The sequence below is a fragment of the Lagenorhynchus albirostris genome, chromosome 4, assembly GCF_949774975.1.
Source record: "Lagenorhynchus albirostris chromosome 4, mLagAlb1.1, whole genome shotgun sequence".
Classification (NCBI taxonomy): Eukaryota; Metazoa; Chordata; class Mammalia; order Artiodactyla; family Delphinidae; genus Lagenorhynchus; species Lagenorhynchus albirostris.
Window position 1 is genome coordinate 12,444,411 of NC_083098.1, and position 16,019 is coordinate 12,460,429.

Sequence of the window (16,019 nt, forward strand, 5' to 3'; positions counted from 1 at the left end):
AAATACTTAGCAGCCAATATGTCAAAGGAAAGGAAGACCTATTTACTGAATACTACAAAATATTGCTTATAAAAAATTTGAATTAAATGAAGATATATACCATGGTAATAAATCAGAAGACTCAGTATTGTTAATATGTCAAAAAAATTATTTGTATAGGCTCCTAGACTGCTGGAAAAATAAAGAAATCATAGTATAAATAGCATGGCAGTAGGAGAATGTGTGGAATGGCAGGCAGATGTGATGGCAAAGAGCAGGAGATAGAGGTAAACATGCAACTGTAACTAGGGCCAGATCTTGAAGGGCTTTGTACACCATGCCAAGAGCTTAAGCTTTCCTTAAAGAAGTTGGAAGTCACTGGCTGTTTTATCTGTGTTTAACTTTTTAATTTTCAAGTAGTTTTAGATTTATAGAAAAATTGCAAAAATAGTGCAAAGAGTTCCTTTGCATTTCTCACCCCCTTCCCCTGATATTAATGTCTTACCTAGCCATAGTACAATTATCAAGAACAGGCAGTTAACACTAATGCAATATTACTGAGTGAGCTACAGACCTTACTCAAAATTCATCAATTTCCTTAATAACTTTTTTCTGTTCTAGAATTTTATTCAGGATCCCATATTGCATTTAGTTGTCATTTCTCCTTAGTTCCTCCAGTCTGTAATAGTTCCTCAGTCTTTTATTGATGGCCTTTAAGACACAGAAATGACTTAGTGAGATCTAGAAAAAATAGATAATGCTTGTTTACAATGTGGATGATTGGAGAAAGGTTAAGCTGAAGGCTATGAAATCACACCAGCTTGGAGATAGTTTTAGTAATTGGGTTAGTGGTGATATAGATTGGACTGAACACGTAGTTCATCATATTTTTTACCAAGATCTTCTTATTCTTTTAATAATTTGCTGGAGTATATTAATATTCTGTCACTTGTCTTGAAAGAATCAGTTCTAAATCCAAGATGTGCCATATTATAAAAGAATAATAATTTTAATAACTAGAATGTAAAATGATGGAAAAAGTTTCAAAGACAGACATATAGTATAATATGGATTATTATTCTTGTCACAATTGTGTTTAATCCTCACTCTTTGTTAGCTGGGATTATGCAGACAAAGATCAAATTTTACCTGTATAAACTAAATATAACATTCTGCACTCATGTAGTTTCTGAAAGTCCTATAGCTATCTTTCCGGGAGTCCTAACTTCTGTCAGCTGATGATCAGTCATAGGGTATAGGGTGGTGAAAATGTTGTTTTAGATAAATTTATCATTTTATAAGTCCATAGGCTGTGGGAAGAAGGCCTTTCTACACGTGATTTTAAGCAAAATATTCCCAAAAGTCAAAGATTGACCAATTTGATTGTATAATAATCTTAAATCTTCTAAACTGTACATAAATTTAAAATACAGGAAGAGTAAAGCGAGGTATTTTAACATATAAATAACAGATAAAAGGCTGATACTGAAAATATGTGACACTTTCCTTCAGATTAATGACAAAAAGACAAACCCATTCAAAGGTCACGTTTGTTGCCTATCCTTCCATCCTCATCTTATACCACTCTCCATCGTGGTCTCTGTGGTCCACGTGGTCTCTAGCTACCTGCTTCTTCTTTCTGCCTCTTAGGTAATACATGGTCTTTCTACCACAGCATCTTTCTGTGGCAGAAAGCATCTACCACATTATATTTCTTCTAGTTGGAAATATTTTCTTCACCCCTTTTCATCAAGGTAACTCCTTTTCACTACTTATTCTTCATATTCCCAACTCATAGTCTAGGAAAAATGCTTTTGAGCTACTATAGACTAATGACTCCTTTTGACCTAACCGCTACTTACCACATCATTATACATTCATGTGAACATCTTATGTCTCTCCCATTATACACTTACCTATTTTTGACCCTTTCATCCTGAGTACCTGACACTTGCCTGGTATAGTGTATACAATTGACATATGCAACGTATAGATGTATATGTACATAAACATGTGTGTTCATTGCATAATTACCAAACTAACATTAAAAGGAGAGGGGACTAATCTGAATTTTTATAAAATAGGAGGCTATGGAAATACATAATTCAAAGGTTGTAAAGTACACATTAATATCATAAAATCCAGGTTCCAGCCTTGTCTCCACTACTTACTGAAAACGTAAGAATAAGACTCAATTTAGTGTTCAGTAAATGAGGATAGGAATTTATTCAATATAATCATATCGATAAAATAGTAAAATGAATATTAAAACATTTTGTAAGTTCCAAACATATATACATAGATAAAGTAATATTTAGTCAATATTTTTTATCATTTTTATCACATCATTGTTGGTAAAACCACTGTAGGGCTTGACTGGAATTATACTTAATATTTCATTGTTGCTTCTCAGTAGCTTTTCTCATCCTTGGCCAAACATTGTGTATATAATCTACATATTTGGAGCTGAAAGTATAGAGGCAATGCCCTAATCCCAAATCCAAAAGGAAAAAAGAAAAGAGAATGGTATCAAAATCATTATACTTTCTCTTTTACATCTGGGAGGCTGACATTTTCTGAATCTTGTAGTAAGACAGAGTTACGTGTCTTCCAGTTATTTATATGGGCCTTTACCTTTAAAAACAGCTATTTGCTACTTCTTATGGCCCAGGCATTGAAGTCTGTGCCAGGTCTGAATCCCAGCTCTGCCATTTACTAATGGTATGAATTTGGACCATGTATTTAACTTCATACATTCAAACTGAGTCAGTTTATTTACTTCAAAATGAGAAAAATAAAACTCTTCTATACAGGGCTGTTATGAACAGTAAATGGAAAAATAAAATGACTTATAGGAGGTCCTAGGTTAAATGTTTAGTGCATCTCAGGCTTAGATTATGAATTATAACTAAAGGTTCGTGATGGCAATAGATGACTGAAAAAATAGTTGACTGAAAATTGTTCAGCTGAGTTCATTTGATGACTGGTAATCAACCATTTTAGCCATTTATATTCTTTGTAAGAAAAAATTGTCTTAATGCTTTTTAATTATAATTAAATGAATTTTTCCATATTCTCACTTCCTAAGTAGATAATTATGATTAAATTGGACCTTGTAACACTATATATATAAAGACGATCTTTACTTAGAAGAATCTGTTTCAAATAATTGTACTTTTAGCAAACTACATTAATCATATGTCAAATTAATCCCACCTTTAATATGTTGCCTATCCTTCCATTCTCATCTTATACCACTCTCCATCGTGGTCTCTGTACTCTAGCTAAATTTAGATAAACTTATCATTTTATAAGTCCATAGGCTGTGGGAAGAAGGCCTTTCTACACGTGATATTAAGCAAAATATTCCCAAAAGTCAGTATTCCCAAAAGTCTCAGATGGTTGCTGAAAATCGTAATTTACGAAGAATGCTGAATATCTGGACAGGCTGAAACTGGTGTGTGTTACTATACTCTTACAACTATAAAAGCAAAGGTCAGGTGTGTTTTGGTAGATGAAAAAGGAAATAAGCAATTATAAATACTATGCTTGTGATTCATTAATGAATGAAATAGAGAAAAAAGTTAAATTCAGCTCTTGTAGAAAGAGTACAAATCTTGCTTATCTGCCATGGAAGCTTACATTATTTTCTCATCTATAAGAGCTTACTTATTATAAAATTCAATATTGATTAATGATTTTTCAAGAAAAATAATCCATCATATTAAATGTATTGATCAATTATGAAATATGTCCTGATTTCAGATATTATAAAACATACCTGAGAAACTGCATACATTTTATTTTTTAATTAATTTTTATTGGAGTAGAGTTTCTTTACAATGTTGTGTTAGGTTCTACTGTACAGCAAAATGAATCAGCTATACATATACATATATCCCCTCTTTTTTGGATTTCCTTCCCATTTAGGTCACCACAGTGCATTAAGTAGAGCTCCCTGTGCTATACAGTATATTCTCATTAGTTGTCTATCTTATACATAGTATCAATAGTGTATATGTGTCAATCCCAATCTACCAGTTCCTCCCATTCCCTCCTTCCCCCTTGGTATCCATACATTTGTTTTCTACGTCTGTGTCTCTATTTTTCCTTTGCAAATAAGATCATCTATAACATTTTTCTAGATTCCACATATATGCGTTAATATATGATATTTGTTTCTCTCTTTCTGACTTGTCTCTGTATGACAGTCCACCCACGCCTCTACAAATGACCCAGTTTCCTTCCTTTTTATAGCTGAGTAATATTCCATGGTATATATGTGCCACATCTTCTTTATCCATTCCTCTGTTGATGGACATTTCGGTTGCTTCCATGTCCTGGCTATTGTAAATAGTACTGCAGTGAACATTGGGGTGCATGTATCTTTTTGAATTATAGTTTTCTTAGGGTATATGCCCAGTAGTGGCATTGCTGGGTCATATGGTAGTTCTATTTTTAGTTTTTTAAGGAACTTCCATACTGCTTTCCATAGTGGCTGTATTAATTTACATTCCCAGCAACAGTGTAGGAGGGTTCCTTTTTCTCCACACCCTCTCCAGCAATTACTGTTTGTAGATTTTTTGATGATGGCCATTCTGACCACTGTGAGGTGATACCTCATTGTAATTTGCATTTCTCTAATAATTAGTGATGTTGAGCATCTTTTCATGTGTTTGTAGCCATCTGTATGTCTTCTTTAGAGAAATGTCTATTTAGGTCTTCCACCCATTTTTTGATTGGGTTTTTTTTTTTTTGATATTGAGCTGCATGAGCTGTATGAGCTGTTTGTATATTTTGGAGATTAATCCTTTGTCAACTGCTTCATTTGAAAATATTTTCTCCCATTTTGAGAGTTGTCTTTTCATCTTGTTTATGGTCTCCTTTGCTGTGCAAAAGCTTTTAAGTCTAATTAGGTCCCATTTGTTCATTTTTGTTTTTATTTTCATTACTGTAGGAGGTGGCCCAAAAAAGATCTTGCTGAGGTTTATGTCAAAGAGTGTTTTTCCTATGTTTTCCTCTAAGAGTTTTATAGTGTCAGGCCTTACATTTAGGTCTTTAATCCATTTTGAGTTTATTTTCTTGTATGGTGTTAGGGAGTGTTCTAATTTTATTCTTTTACAGGTAGCTATCCAGTTTTCCTAGCACAACTTATTGAAGAGGCTCTCTTTTCTCCATTGTGTATTTTTGCCTCCTTTGTCATAGATTAGGTGACCATGTGTGCTTGGGTTTATCTCTGGGCTTTCTATGCTGTTCCATTGATCTATATTTCTGTTTTTGTGCCAGTACCATATTGTCTTGATTACTGTAGCTTTGTAGTATAGTCTGAAGTCAGGGAGCCTGATTCCTCCACCTCCATTTTTCTTTCTCAAGATTGCTTTGCTGTTTGGAGTCTTTTGTGTCTCCATACAAATTTTAAGATTTTTGGTTCCAGTTCTGTGAAGAATGCCATTGGTAATTTGATAGGGTTTGCATTGAATCTGTAGTTTCCTTTGGGTAGTATAGTCATTTTCACAATATTGATTCTTCCAATCTAAGAACATGGTATATCTCTCCATGTGTTTGTGTCATCTTTGATTTCTTTCACCAGTATCTTATAGTTTTCTGCATACAGTTGTTTTGCCTCCTTAGGTAGGTTTATTCCTAGGTATTTTATTCTTTTTGTTGAATTGTGTAAATATTATATGTTACGTCTGAGTCGGAGAAACATGAAAGAATGAAATCTTCTTAGTTTATTATTGTAAATAGAAAGAAGATAAGGGTCACTTTTTGAGATACTTTTATTCTTATTAACTCTGTGTATCCTCTTTCCCTATACCTCATCCCCACTCACAAACTAAGAAAATTAGAAAAATAGGGAAGTTCTGCTCTCCAGTTATGGTTATATTTTCAACAATATTATTGGGAAAAAGTAAAGGAAAGTCAACGAATATTAGATGTTCTACAACAGTCACCTCAAAGAGCATTGCAGTTACAATCCACTAGATTTAATGTGTACCAGAAAGGGGTACACATCACAACTACTCAGATAACATATCATAATGCAAATACATGACTACCAGTAGAACCTCTAGGAGTGAAGTTAGTCATCTGTGTTAAATCTCTACTTTGAATTCTGTTGCAAGGGAGATTTTGGAAACAATATGGTAAGTAGATTGGGAGCTCTTTGAGGATAGAACCTGCCATATATATTATCTAGTCTCCAAAGAAGTTCCTAGCCCATCGTTGAAAGTTGATAATTAAGTGTTGAAGAATAAGTCTATGAATTGAATGTGCAAAAGTCCTGATGTGACTTAAAATCATTAGAAGATGTTATATCAGGACAAATTGGTCAATATAAATAAGTCAGAAGAAATATCATAGGGGATAAGTGTATTCAAGAAGGATGGTGCTATCCAAAATTATTTACTGAGTTCTCATTGAATATTGAATAACATATAATCAGTTTCAAAACCCTTGATAGATTTTATTTTAATCTTATTTTACTTAATAAAAAAATAAGACAAACTGATTAGCTTCAGAAATGAAAAAATAGTGCACATGAACATCATTTAACTTAAATTTATATATTTAGACAGAGAACTTCATTTCCATAACTGCCGAATGACAGAAAAGGGTGAAAGTGTTGCTAATTGCAGTTGCTATTAGAAAGAAAGAAAAAAAGAAAGCAAAAAAAGGAAGAAGAGAAAGAAGGAAAACAAGGAAGAAAGAAGGAAGGGAGAGAGGGAGGGAGAGAAGGAAGGAGGGAAGGAAGGAAAGGAGGGAGGGAGGAAAGAAAGAAAAGATAAAGAAAAAAGGTATGCTTTCAGCAATTAATGCAGGCTACAAACATCTTTGATAGTGTTACAGTTTCAGACAGCTGAAGTCACAAAACCAGCAAGCTGTTCAGTATCCTCTATATGTTCGGAGGTGTGTGAGTACATGCATGCATAATTTAAGTAAATCACAGGGCTTGAAGTAATCAGTGGGAAAGCAGCATGCCATTGAGAAATCCTTGGCTTGGATTCTTCTAATAAAACAGTGGTGGATACACACATAAACATGCTGATATTTCAAATTCAGTTTCCACCCTGTATGTAATGAATTAATGTGTGCATTGTATGTAACTAAAACTCTAAATATTGCAGTCCTCTAACAGTCAAGACATGGAATTCTTATACTAGAAGATAGACTGCTTCACTAAGCTTTGCTTCTGTTCTTGGTATAGCCCTTTATTTTCTCAAATCTGTCTTCTGCTGTCATGAGTCTCTTTTTTTATACTAACTTTTATATAGGGCCCTAGGAAGGGTCGATGCCCAGAGGAAATAAATTTGTTATCTTCTCTGCTTCAACCAACATTTTATATTGGTAAAATGGACAAAATGGGCATCATATATAGCTCTGACAGGTTGCCTTCCAGACCTATTCTTAATGTGTCCAACTGTCAACAAGTACCAGTCTATTTTAGATGTGTGAGCTCTTTTTTTTTCTCTCTATATTGGGACTACTGCTTTTTACAAACATGAGGATAGGCAATCTCCATTGAGCTTTCCCCGATGGACAGCTCTGTCTTTTCTTTGCCATGTAAAAATTTAAGTTTGTTAAATATCCCTTGCTTGCTATGGTGAAAAGGCTATTGAACAATGAGTTAGAGACCTGCTTCTTTTTTTTTTTTTTGAAGTGGGGTGTGTGTATGTGTTCTTAACAACTGTAAACCATTGAAGGTTGGAGGCACTATAAGAGGGATGCATGTCTATGACTTGCAGGCTACTACTCTCCCAGTCTCTTCCTATGAGGAATCTAACACGATGATTTTGCTACTCTTTTTGAGTCTCCGAATCCTTCTCCAAACAGTGTTCTAGGATGCGAACATACTGACAGTCACGGTTGGCATTGCAGTTAAAGCTGATTTTCCATTCTGGACTACATGATCTCTAAATTACCTTTCAGATCTAATATTATATGGTTTTCTGATTGCAAATTTGATGATTCTTACTTTGATTTTATAGGGAAAATTCAGTTATTCTTGCTAGTATGTGTAGCAGGATGGATAATACCAAATAGCAAATAATCTTAAAATAACACATTTTGCTTATATAATTGTTTTTAGTATTTGCTTAATTTGTGTTCTCACTAACAGAGGTTAATAGAACTAACATAGTTGATAGGAGTAAATCACAAATAATATACTAAAGCAAATTTGTCTGTTAAAGAATGATTAATATATGACTCTTCAGAGTTTATCTTTCTAAATCTGAAGATTAAAATAGATAATTTTCATGTATTGTTATATGTGACAGAATATAATACTGAAACTGATTTTTTCATATCAAACCTCTCTATTTATAACTATAACTTTTGTGGTTAATTTATATAAAATATTACATTCATTTGATCACTTTAAATTATTGTGATCTAAAGATTGAGTTCAGCTGTGTGTACCTTAAGGCACTTATTTTGATATTAAATGCTAAATGAGCCAAGTTTTTAAGCAAAATCTTTTTGAAAAAGTGAATTTCTACTTGCTTATATAAACAAGCAATAGTCTTGTTTACCTCTGTAGTGAAACAAACTTTTGACCAGCGTTTTTGCATAAATTCATTGAAAGTATAACTATAAATCTGTATTGCTTCCTGTAAATGTTGAATTCATGAACATGAATAGGTTCTATGTGTGATTTTTACTGAAACTTCACCTGCAATCTGTTATGGTCTAAGAAGCATTGATCCCTGATGCTATCTTTCACAATTATTTGAAATCATATTACCTCACTCATGCTTGAAAATTATGTCCCTAGTAATTATTAATTTATTTTGTATGTGTTGGTTGGCTTAACATTAATCATAATAAATTTATTTGATATTTATATGTGTGTCACTAGTATAGTACTTCTAAACTTTCATTTTGTCAGCTTTCATTAACTGGCCAATTTATCACATGGAGGTACTTATCGTCTAAATTTTCTTTCAAATTTTTCAAGAATTATGTGCAATCTATAATAAAGTTTGAATCCTGAGAATGTTATATCTAGAATGCATCAAATCGAGAATTAATACTGGAACAATTATGTTGTCTTATCTTCTCAAATGGAATTAATTTTGCCTTGACTCTTTCTAAATTTACTTTTGATTTTATTTCTAAACTCTTGACTTCAGAGATTGGCATTCTGAGATATCACTTCTGAACTCTTTTTTTCTATATATGTGACATCTTTATGTCTACTTATAATTTATATTTTTTTAGTTTTAAATAAGTTTTGAAGTAAGAGTATATGCATACACAGAATAGTTAAAATGAAATTAAAACAGAGATCATAAACCGTATAGTAGAGATTAGAAATTCTTCAGTTGGAAACCAGAATGAGATAGTTTCTGAAATGTACACCATGAGTTTTCCCTTTTGATTTCACCATGTTTTCTTTTTTCATTTTTTTTTTAAGATTTTTTTTTCTGATGTGGACCATTTTAAAGTCTTTACTGAATTTGTTACAATATTGCTTCTGTTTTATGTTTTGGTTTTTGGCTTCGAGGCATGTGGGATCTTAACTCCCTGACCAGGGATTGAACCCACACCCCCTGCACTGGAAGGCGAAGTCTTAGCCACTGGACTGCCAGAGAAATCCCATGAGTTTTCTGATAAACAAGGAAAAGAACAAAAACATTTTCATTTCTCCAGTTTAATAGGAGAGACAAGTGTCATCAAAGTTTTAGATACCAGAATGGCTCTGTTTTCTGTGGCTAGAAATTCCTTCCTCAGACTCTTCATCTCCCCCTTCATTTATTTACCAGTTTGCATATTGTCTCTTTTCTTAAAACCTTGTATTATATACTCAGTAAAGAATTACCTTTTCCCTGAATGATACACTGAAAATTATAAAAGTATAGCTATCACTCTAATTGGATGCCTATCACTCGAGAGACAAGTAACAGACACTGAATTATCTCTCATCCACACAATCATCCTGAAAGATTCATGCTATTTTACCCTCTTTACAGGTGATGAAACTGAGACCAAAAAAAGCTGAGAAATTTGCACGAGGTCAAATAGCTAATTAGGATAGAATTCTTGATCTGTATTCCAACAGCACTTTGTAATGGGAGGATCTCCTCATGTAGAATATTCCTTTAAAAAAAAAAAAGTTTCCATAGTTGTAGAATAGCTGTGTAAGCTTTATTCGCTGTTCCTCAAAAAGAGAAAATATATGAAACCTATTGACATTTGAATATTACTGTGCTTTCTTGCAGCCTGTGAACTCATGAATCAAGGCATCTTGGCCCTGGTCAGCTCCATTGGCTGCACATCAGCTGGGTCCCTCCAGTCTCTGGCAGATGCCATGCACATCCCCCACCTCTTCATTCAGCGCTCAACAGCTGGGACCCCAAGGAGTGGCTGTGGAGTCACCCGGAGCAACAGGAATGATGACTACACTCTCTCTGTTAGGCCACCTGTCTACTTAAATGACGTTATCCTGAGAGTGGTCACAGAATATGCCTGGCAGAAGCTAATTATATTCTATGATAGTGAATATGGTGAGTGTTGCTGGTATGAGTTTTGTAAGCTGGTATTTGCATGGCAGGTGACTTCGGTTAAAATCTTTAAATATCGAAGGAGCTTACTTATTATTATTTGTGGTTTTCATGTCCTGTCACATTCTTCTTACAAATCTAGCGGCAACAACAGAAAACTTTGTTAACACCTCAAGTTCAATCTTTTGTACATATCTCGGTCTTTCAAATAATGGGAAGTCATAAAAACAATACTGTCTTTCTCCTCTTTCAGAAAGATTTATATCTCTATCTAATAAGAAAAAATAAGTTTGGACAGATCCTGGAACACTTAAAAAATTGCCCATTTCTATTTTTTGGTTCAAAAAAAAATCTGAAGTATCTTGCCTACACCCTCGTTGTAGACTTTAGTATCTACTTAGTACTTAACTGTTTGAAGGTCACTGAAATTATATCACTTTATATTTATCCTGGCATATTGTCTACAAAATGAAATCTCACACAAATACTGAGTAGTATAAAAATACTTATTTTATTTAACTTTCTAAAGTAGACCACAAAGCGTTTTACCTAAATTTGCCATACTTTGAGAAGACACTTTCTCTCAATATATTTACCTAGTTACATTAAGAAAACTAAGCAAAAATAATATTATTTTTGTGTAAGTATTTTTTCCTGAATGAATCTACCTGCTTTCTAGCTGACTGATCCCAGAGATTTTCAAATATAGTTTCTCTCTTTTTTTGTCATTAGGAAGATAGGAAATGGAGTAGAGATCTATACGTTCAAATGAGAGGAAATAAACAAGATTCTGATAAAGAACATATATTTTGAAACGTGTTTCCTTAGAGATTTGCCTTAAGAAGGAGTCTTAGAAAAAAATTTCTATTCAGTATGGATGGGCCTAGTTTTTACATTTTTATTTTAAAAAGTTAAGAAGATTTACAGTGCAACTTATTTTTCTTGCAAATAAATAACTACTTAAAAATGAGTTCTCTTGTCCTAATCTACTCAGCATTTTGAACTATATTAGAGAACAGTTACACAAGAGTGGGCCAGAAAGTGGCATCAATAGAACTGAGCACAAACAGATTGGCAGAAATGTGGGAAGCAGCAAATAAGAGCTCCTGTGGACTCCCAGGGAGGGAGAGCGAGTGACAGTTAACATTAGCCCTAAATATTCAAAGGTCACATGGGGTTTTGGAGGCTGAGTTCCATTAAACTTGATGGGTAGGCTTCAGACAAAAGTCTGTGGCACTCTCTAAAAGCACAGTCCTTTGTCCCCAGGACGGAAATCCTTATTTTGTTGCTTAATTCATATTATTTAGGGGTCACAGAACAAAGACCAAGAGGCTGAAATGAATAAAATAAACAAAAAGGAAATAAAAATAATTGGCTCATCAGTAAAAGTAAAGATGGAACACAAATCTGATAGTCACTGATAGTATTATTTAGTGAATATAGTAAACTCTAGCTCTGGAATCAACATACTGAGTATGCCTTTGTCAGTTTTTACTAGTCAGATTATCTATGGTTTTTATAACCATAATGGTATTCTTATGACTTCTGCTCAACATACTTTGAAATAATGAATTTTTAAACACTACATCTTTCTTTAAAGGGAGAAAACACGTTTTAGTTAGTCCTATCAAGATAGTCTTGTAAAATAAAGAACAGAAAAGTAACTTTTGATGATGTTTTTACAACATTAAAATGAGAACTTTACTCTTTGATTATAAATGTCCAAGAGGAAAGAAAATTCCTTGTTAGCTTGTTTCCAAGTCCTACATGGATTACAGTTAGGAAATTCTTGTAAGAGAAGACATTTTAATTACTGATGAAGTAAAGATTTTTTAATGTACACTAAATTCATAGTCACACACTCATTTACATACATTTGAAATTCCTCATTCTCTTTCTTTTGTTTTCCTTTGACTAAATAAGATGCTATAATCACAGTATTTGTATCCTCTGCTAGAAGCAGTGTTTGTTTTAGGAATAATGAAAAACACTTTCCTTTACTCTGATGATAAACTTGACTTTATTATTTAATTTAATAATTCATGAAAAAGTACCCTGCTTGTACTTTTTAAATTATTTCCAGTAATACTCTTGTTCAATGAAAGAAAATTTTCCTTTGATACTTACAATAAATCTTGATAGTAAATAAAGAACTGGGCTAGAGTCCAAAATAAACATCAAGCTATTCAAATACCTTGTGCCTTGAAGAGGGCTACATGTATTTACATATCCATTCATCAATGTCCTCATTTTAAGTTCAAACATCAGAATTATACTTGACTTTTATCTTGGTTATCAGGAATTACTTTCATTAAGGAATGGATTAAGCATCATCCATGGATGGAATCAGGCAGCCTGCTGGAGCCAAATGTTATTGAAGATGTATTTTGCTTAGAAAAATATACTTAAAGAAAAAGATTAGGCTTCTTATCCAGTTTATTAGAGAAACACTTATTTCCAAAGCAGTTAATTATGATTAAGAGCACAGTGTAAAAGTCTACTTTAAATTCCTTAACAAAGAAAATTCAAGTCTTTGATTCTAAGTAAATGGATAAAAAGAGGGGAGAAAATGAAACTTTATTTGAATGGACTGATTCAAGACATTTTTTTTAAAAGGCTTGAAAAGAGGAAGTGTTGAACTTTTAAAAATATGTCATTCAGGAAACGTTCATAGCTCACTTGCTTAGTGCAGATACAAAACATGAGATTAAAAGTTTTACAGAATGTAGTCTTTACTTTTAAGAAGCTTACAATTAACGAAAGAGAAATATTTATATGACTCTCTTAATAGAGAAAATAGTGTGTTGTGTCATGAATGATGCAAACTGAGTGCTAGTGGTGTGCAATGAAGAAAGTGTTTAATTTAGGCAGCAGTGATCAAAGAAGGCTTCACGGGTGGACTTTGATCTTGATTATTGCCTCTCAGAATCCTACCTAACTTTAAGTGTGTGAGAGATGGCCATTCCAATAGACAGTGTGAGCAAGTCTTGCAGCAATAAAAATATTAAAAAAATAGTATCTCTGATCATTTTCATTCAGGCAGTAGAATAAATATTTTACATTGTATCATTGAATTTTCTCAACAGCTATGTGAGGTAGGTAATATTTACAGTTTTACAAATAGGAAAACAGAAACAACTGATGGGTAACTTGTTCACAAAACATAGCTAAGAAGCATCAAAACTGAGATTTAAAGTCTGATCAGAGCCTGTCTATACTCCTAACCATGTATAATGAGTATAAAGAGGTTGCAGTGAGCTATCACCCAAGAATATAGCAAGGGATAATCTTACAGAGAACATGTATTGTATCCAAGCTCTGTTCTAAATGCTTTACATGTATCATCTCATTTAATCCTCACAGCAGCTCTGTAAAGTAGATGATGGTGATGATGCTGGAGATGGCCATGATTATACCACAAATGAAAAAAACTAAAGTAGTAAGAGGTCAGGTGACTCAAAAGTAAGTCCAAGAAGCCTGAATTCAAACACTAATAGTCTCCCCCATAGTCCCTGCTCTCAACAACTGGACTCTTTTGATACAATAGAAAAAGCATAAGAGTAATTTCTGACACTGAAAATTTTTTAAAAGTTTACAAATGACATGTATAGAATCATTTTTGTTAAAGAGAGATAATGTCTGACTTTAAGCCTGCAGATCTTCAACATGTTAACATCATTCAAGGAAAAATACTGTATGTCAATTCGGATGGTTTGGTTATCGTTAGAAACGTGGAAACAGGGCAGTCACTGACTCAAAGTAGGCCGATCCCTCAGCAGAAATAGCCGCTTGCCTATGCAATATATGTTCTCCCTTCTAAACTGAGAGAGCAATAGTTCCAGTTGAAAAACTATATTCCCTAGTATTGCTTACAGCTGGGGGTTGTAATATGATACTGTCAAGAACTGTGAAGGGTCTGAGATTTTACCCTACTTGCAAGCTAGTGAGTTAGCCTGCCTCAATTTCATAGATGCTGGCAGAAAACAGTACGCTCCTGAATTAGAGATCTTTAATACTCAGGGCGCAGAAAGCAGCGTGAGCCTTGTAGTAATTAAAATTTTCTGCTCATAAAAGACACCATTAAGAAAATAAATAGGCAAACTACAACCTGGGGAATAAATTCCAATACCTATATCTGAAAAACTTAGGTAAATACATAGGCTATATAAAGAGCTCAGAGAATTAAACAAAACTCCAGCAAAGCAACAAGACACCAATAAAAGTACACAATTGAAAGTGTGCAAAAAGTTTGTGCAGACAGTTCATATAAGAAGATATATAAATGGCCAATAAACACAAGAAGAAGTGCTGAACATAGTCCACAGGTGTGTGCAAATTAAAACTAGATACTGGGGAGTTCCCTGGTGGCCTAGTGGTTACGATTTCAGGCTTTCGCTGCCGTGGCCTGGGTTCAGTCCCTGGTCAGGAAACTGAGATCCTGCAAGCGGAGTGATGTGGCAAAAACAAAACAAAAAAACAAAAACAAACAACGAGATATTAATTGGCACCCACTAGACTGGCTAAAGTCCAATACTACCCGTAGACAAGAATGTAGCAAACTGAAACTCTTCTACTTTATGGCTGGATGTAAAAATGTACAACCAGTATGGAAAGCTCTTTGGCAGTTCGTTACAAATTTACATATGCATCTACCACGTGACTTATTCATTTCACTCCCAGGTGTTTACCAAGATAAATGAGAATGTATATCCTCACAAAATCTTATGTAAGAATGCTAGTATTGGCATTATTCATTATGTCCAAAACTGGAAACAACCCAAATGCTCATCATTTTGAAAATGGTTCAAGGAATTGTGGCAGGTCCCTACAATGGAATACTATTAAGCAATAAGAAGAAATGAACCACTGAAATACTCAACAACAAAATTTTGAGTGAAATAATCCTGAAAGAAAAGAAGGACATGCTGTATTATTCCTTTTATATGAAGTCCAGTAACATACAAAACTAATCTTGGTGATCCAAATCAGAAAGTGGTTGCATCTCTGGACCAGGAGTGGACTGTCTGGAAAAGGACACAAGAGAAACTTCTGTGGTAACAGAAATATTCAGTATCTCATTTTGAGTGGTAGTTATAGTGGAACACTATAAATGTTCTTTAAACTACACATGTAAGGTCTCTTTATTTTATTGTAGGTAAATTATATCTCAATAAAAATTTAGAAGACAGAACAACCTGTTAGATATCTGAAAAGTAAAAAGAAGTAAAGAGAAAGAAAAAAAGGAAAAAATCAATTTGCCTATCAGAATTGTAAACTAAATATCATCATTGAATCATGATCACTTAGTGATTATTGAGTCATAGACAAAAAGTTAGAATTGAGTGTAGTGGACACTTAGGACCCAAATTTGGTAGTAGATCAGAATTACTAGAAGAGATTTTTAATCATCATCCTACCTCAGCTCTGTCATAGACCCCTGGAATCAGAATTTTTGCAAGGTAGGCCCTAGCAACATACATATTTTAACACCCCCCCCCCCCCCGTGTTTCTGATAAGGCCAGCTTTGTTCCTAGA

At 33.7% G+C, this 16,019-nt stretch overlaps 1 protein-coding gene across 2 annotated transcripts in view; it reads left to right on the plus strand.

The window, feature by feature from the left end:
• The window catches only part of GRID2 (glutamate ionotropic receptor delta type subunit 2), a 1,331,651-nt gene that overhangs the window by 685,404 nt on the left and 630,228 nt on the right, over positions 1-16,019 (plus strand). The window contains exon 3 of one of the 2 annotated variants that reach the window (XM_060147100.1): positions 10,203-10,487. The exons of the other annotated variant lie outside the window; for it this stretch is intronic. Within the exon in view, the coding sequence (XP_060003083.1) occupies positions 10,203-10,487 (285 nt within the window). The remainder of the gene's footprint in view (positions 1-10,202; positions 10,488-16,019) is intronic. 2 annotated transcript variants of the gene reach the window in all.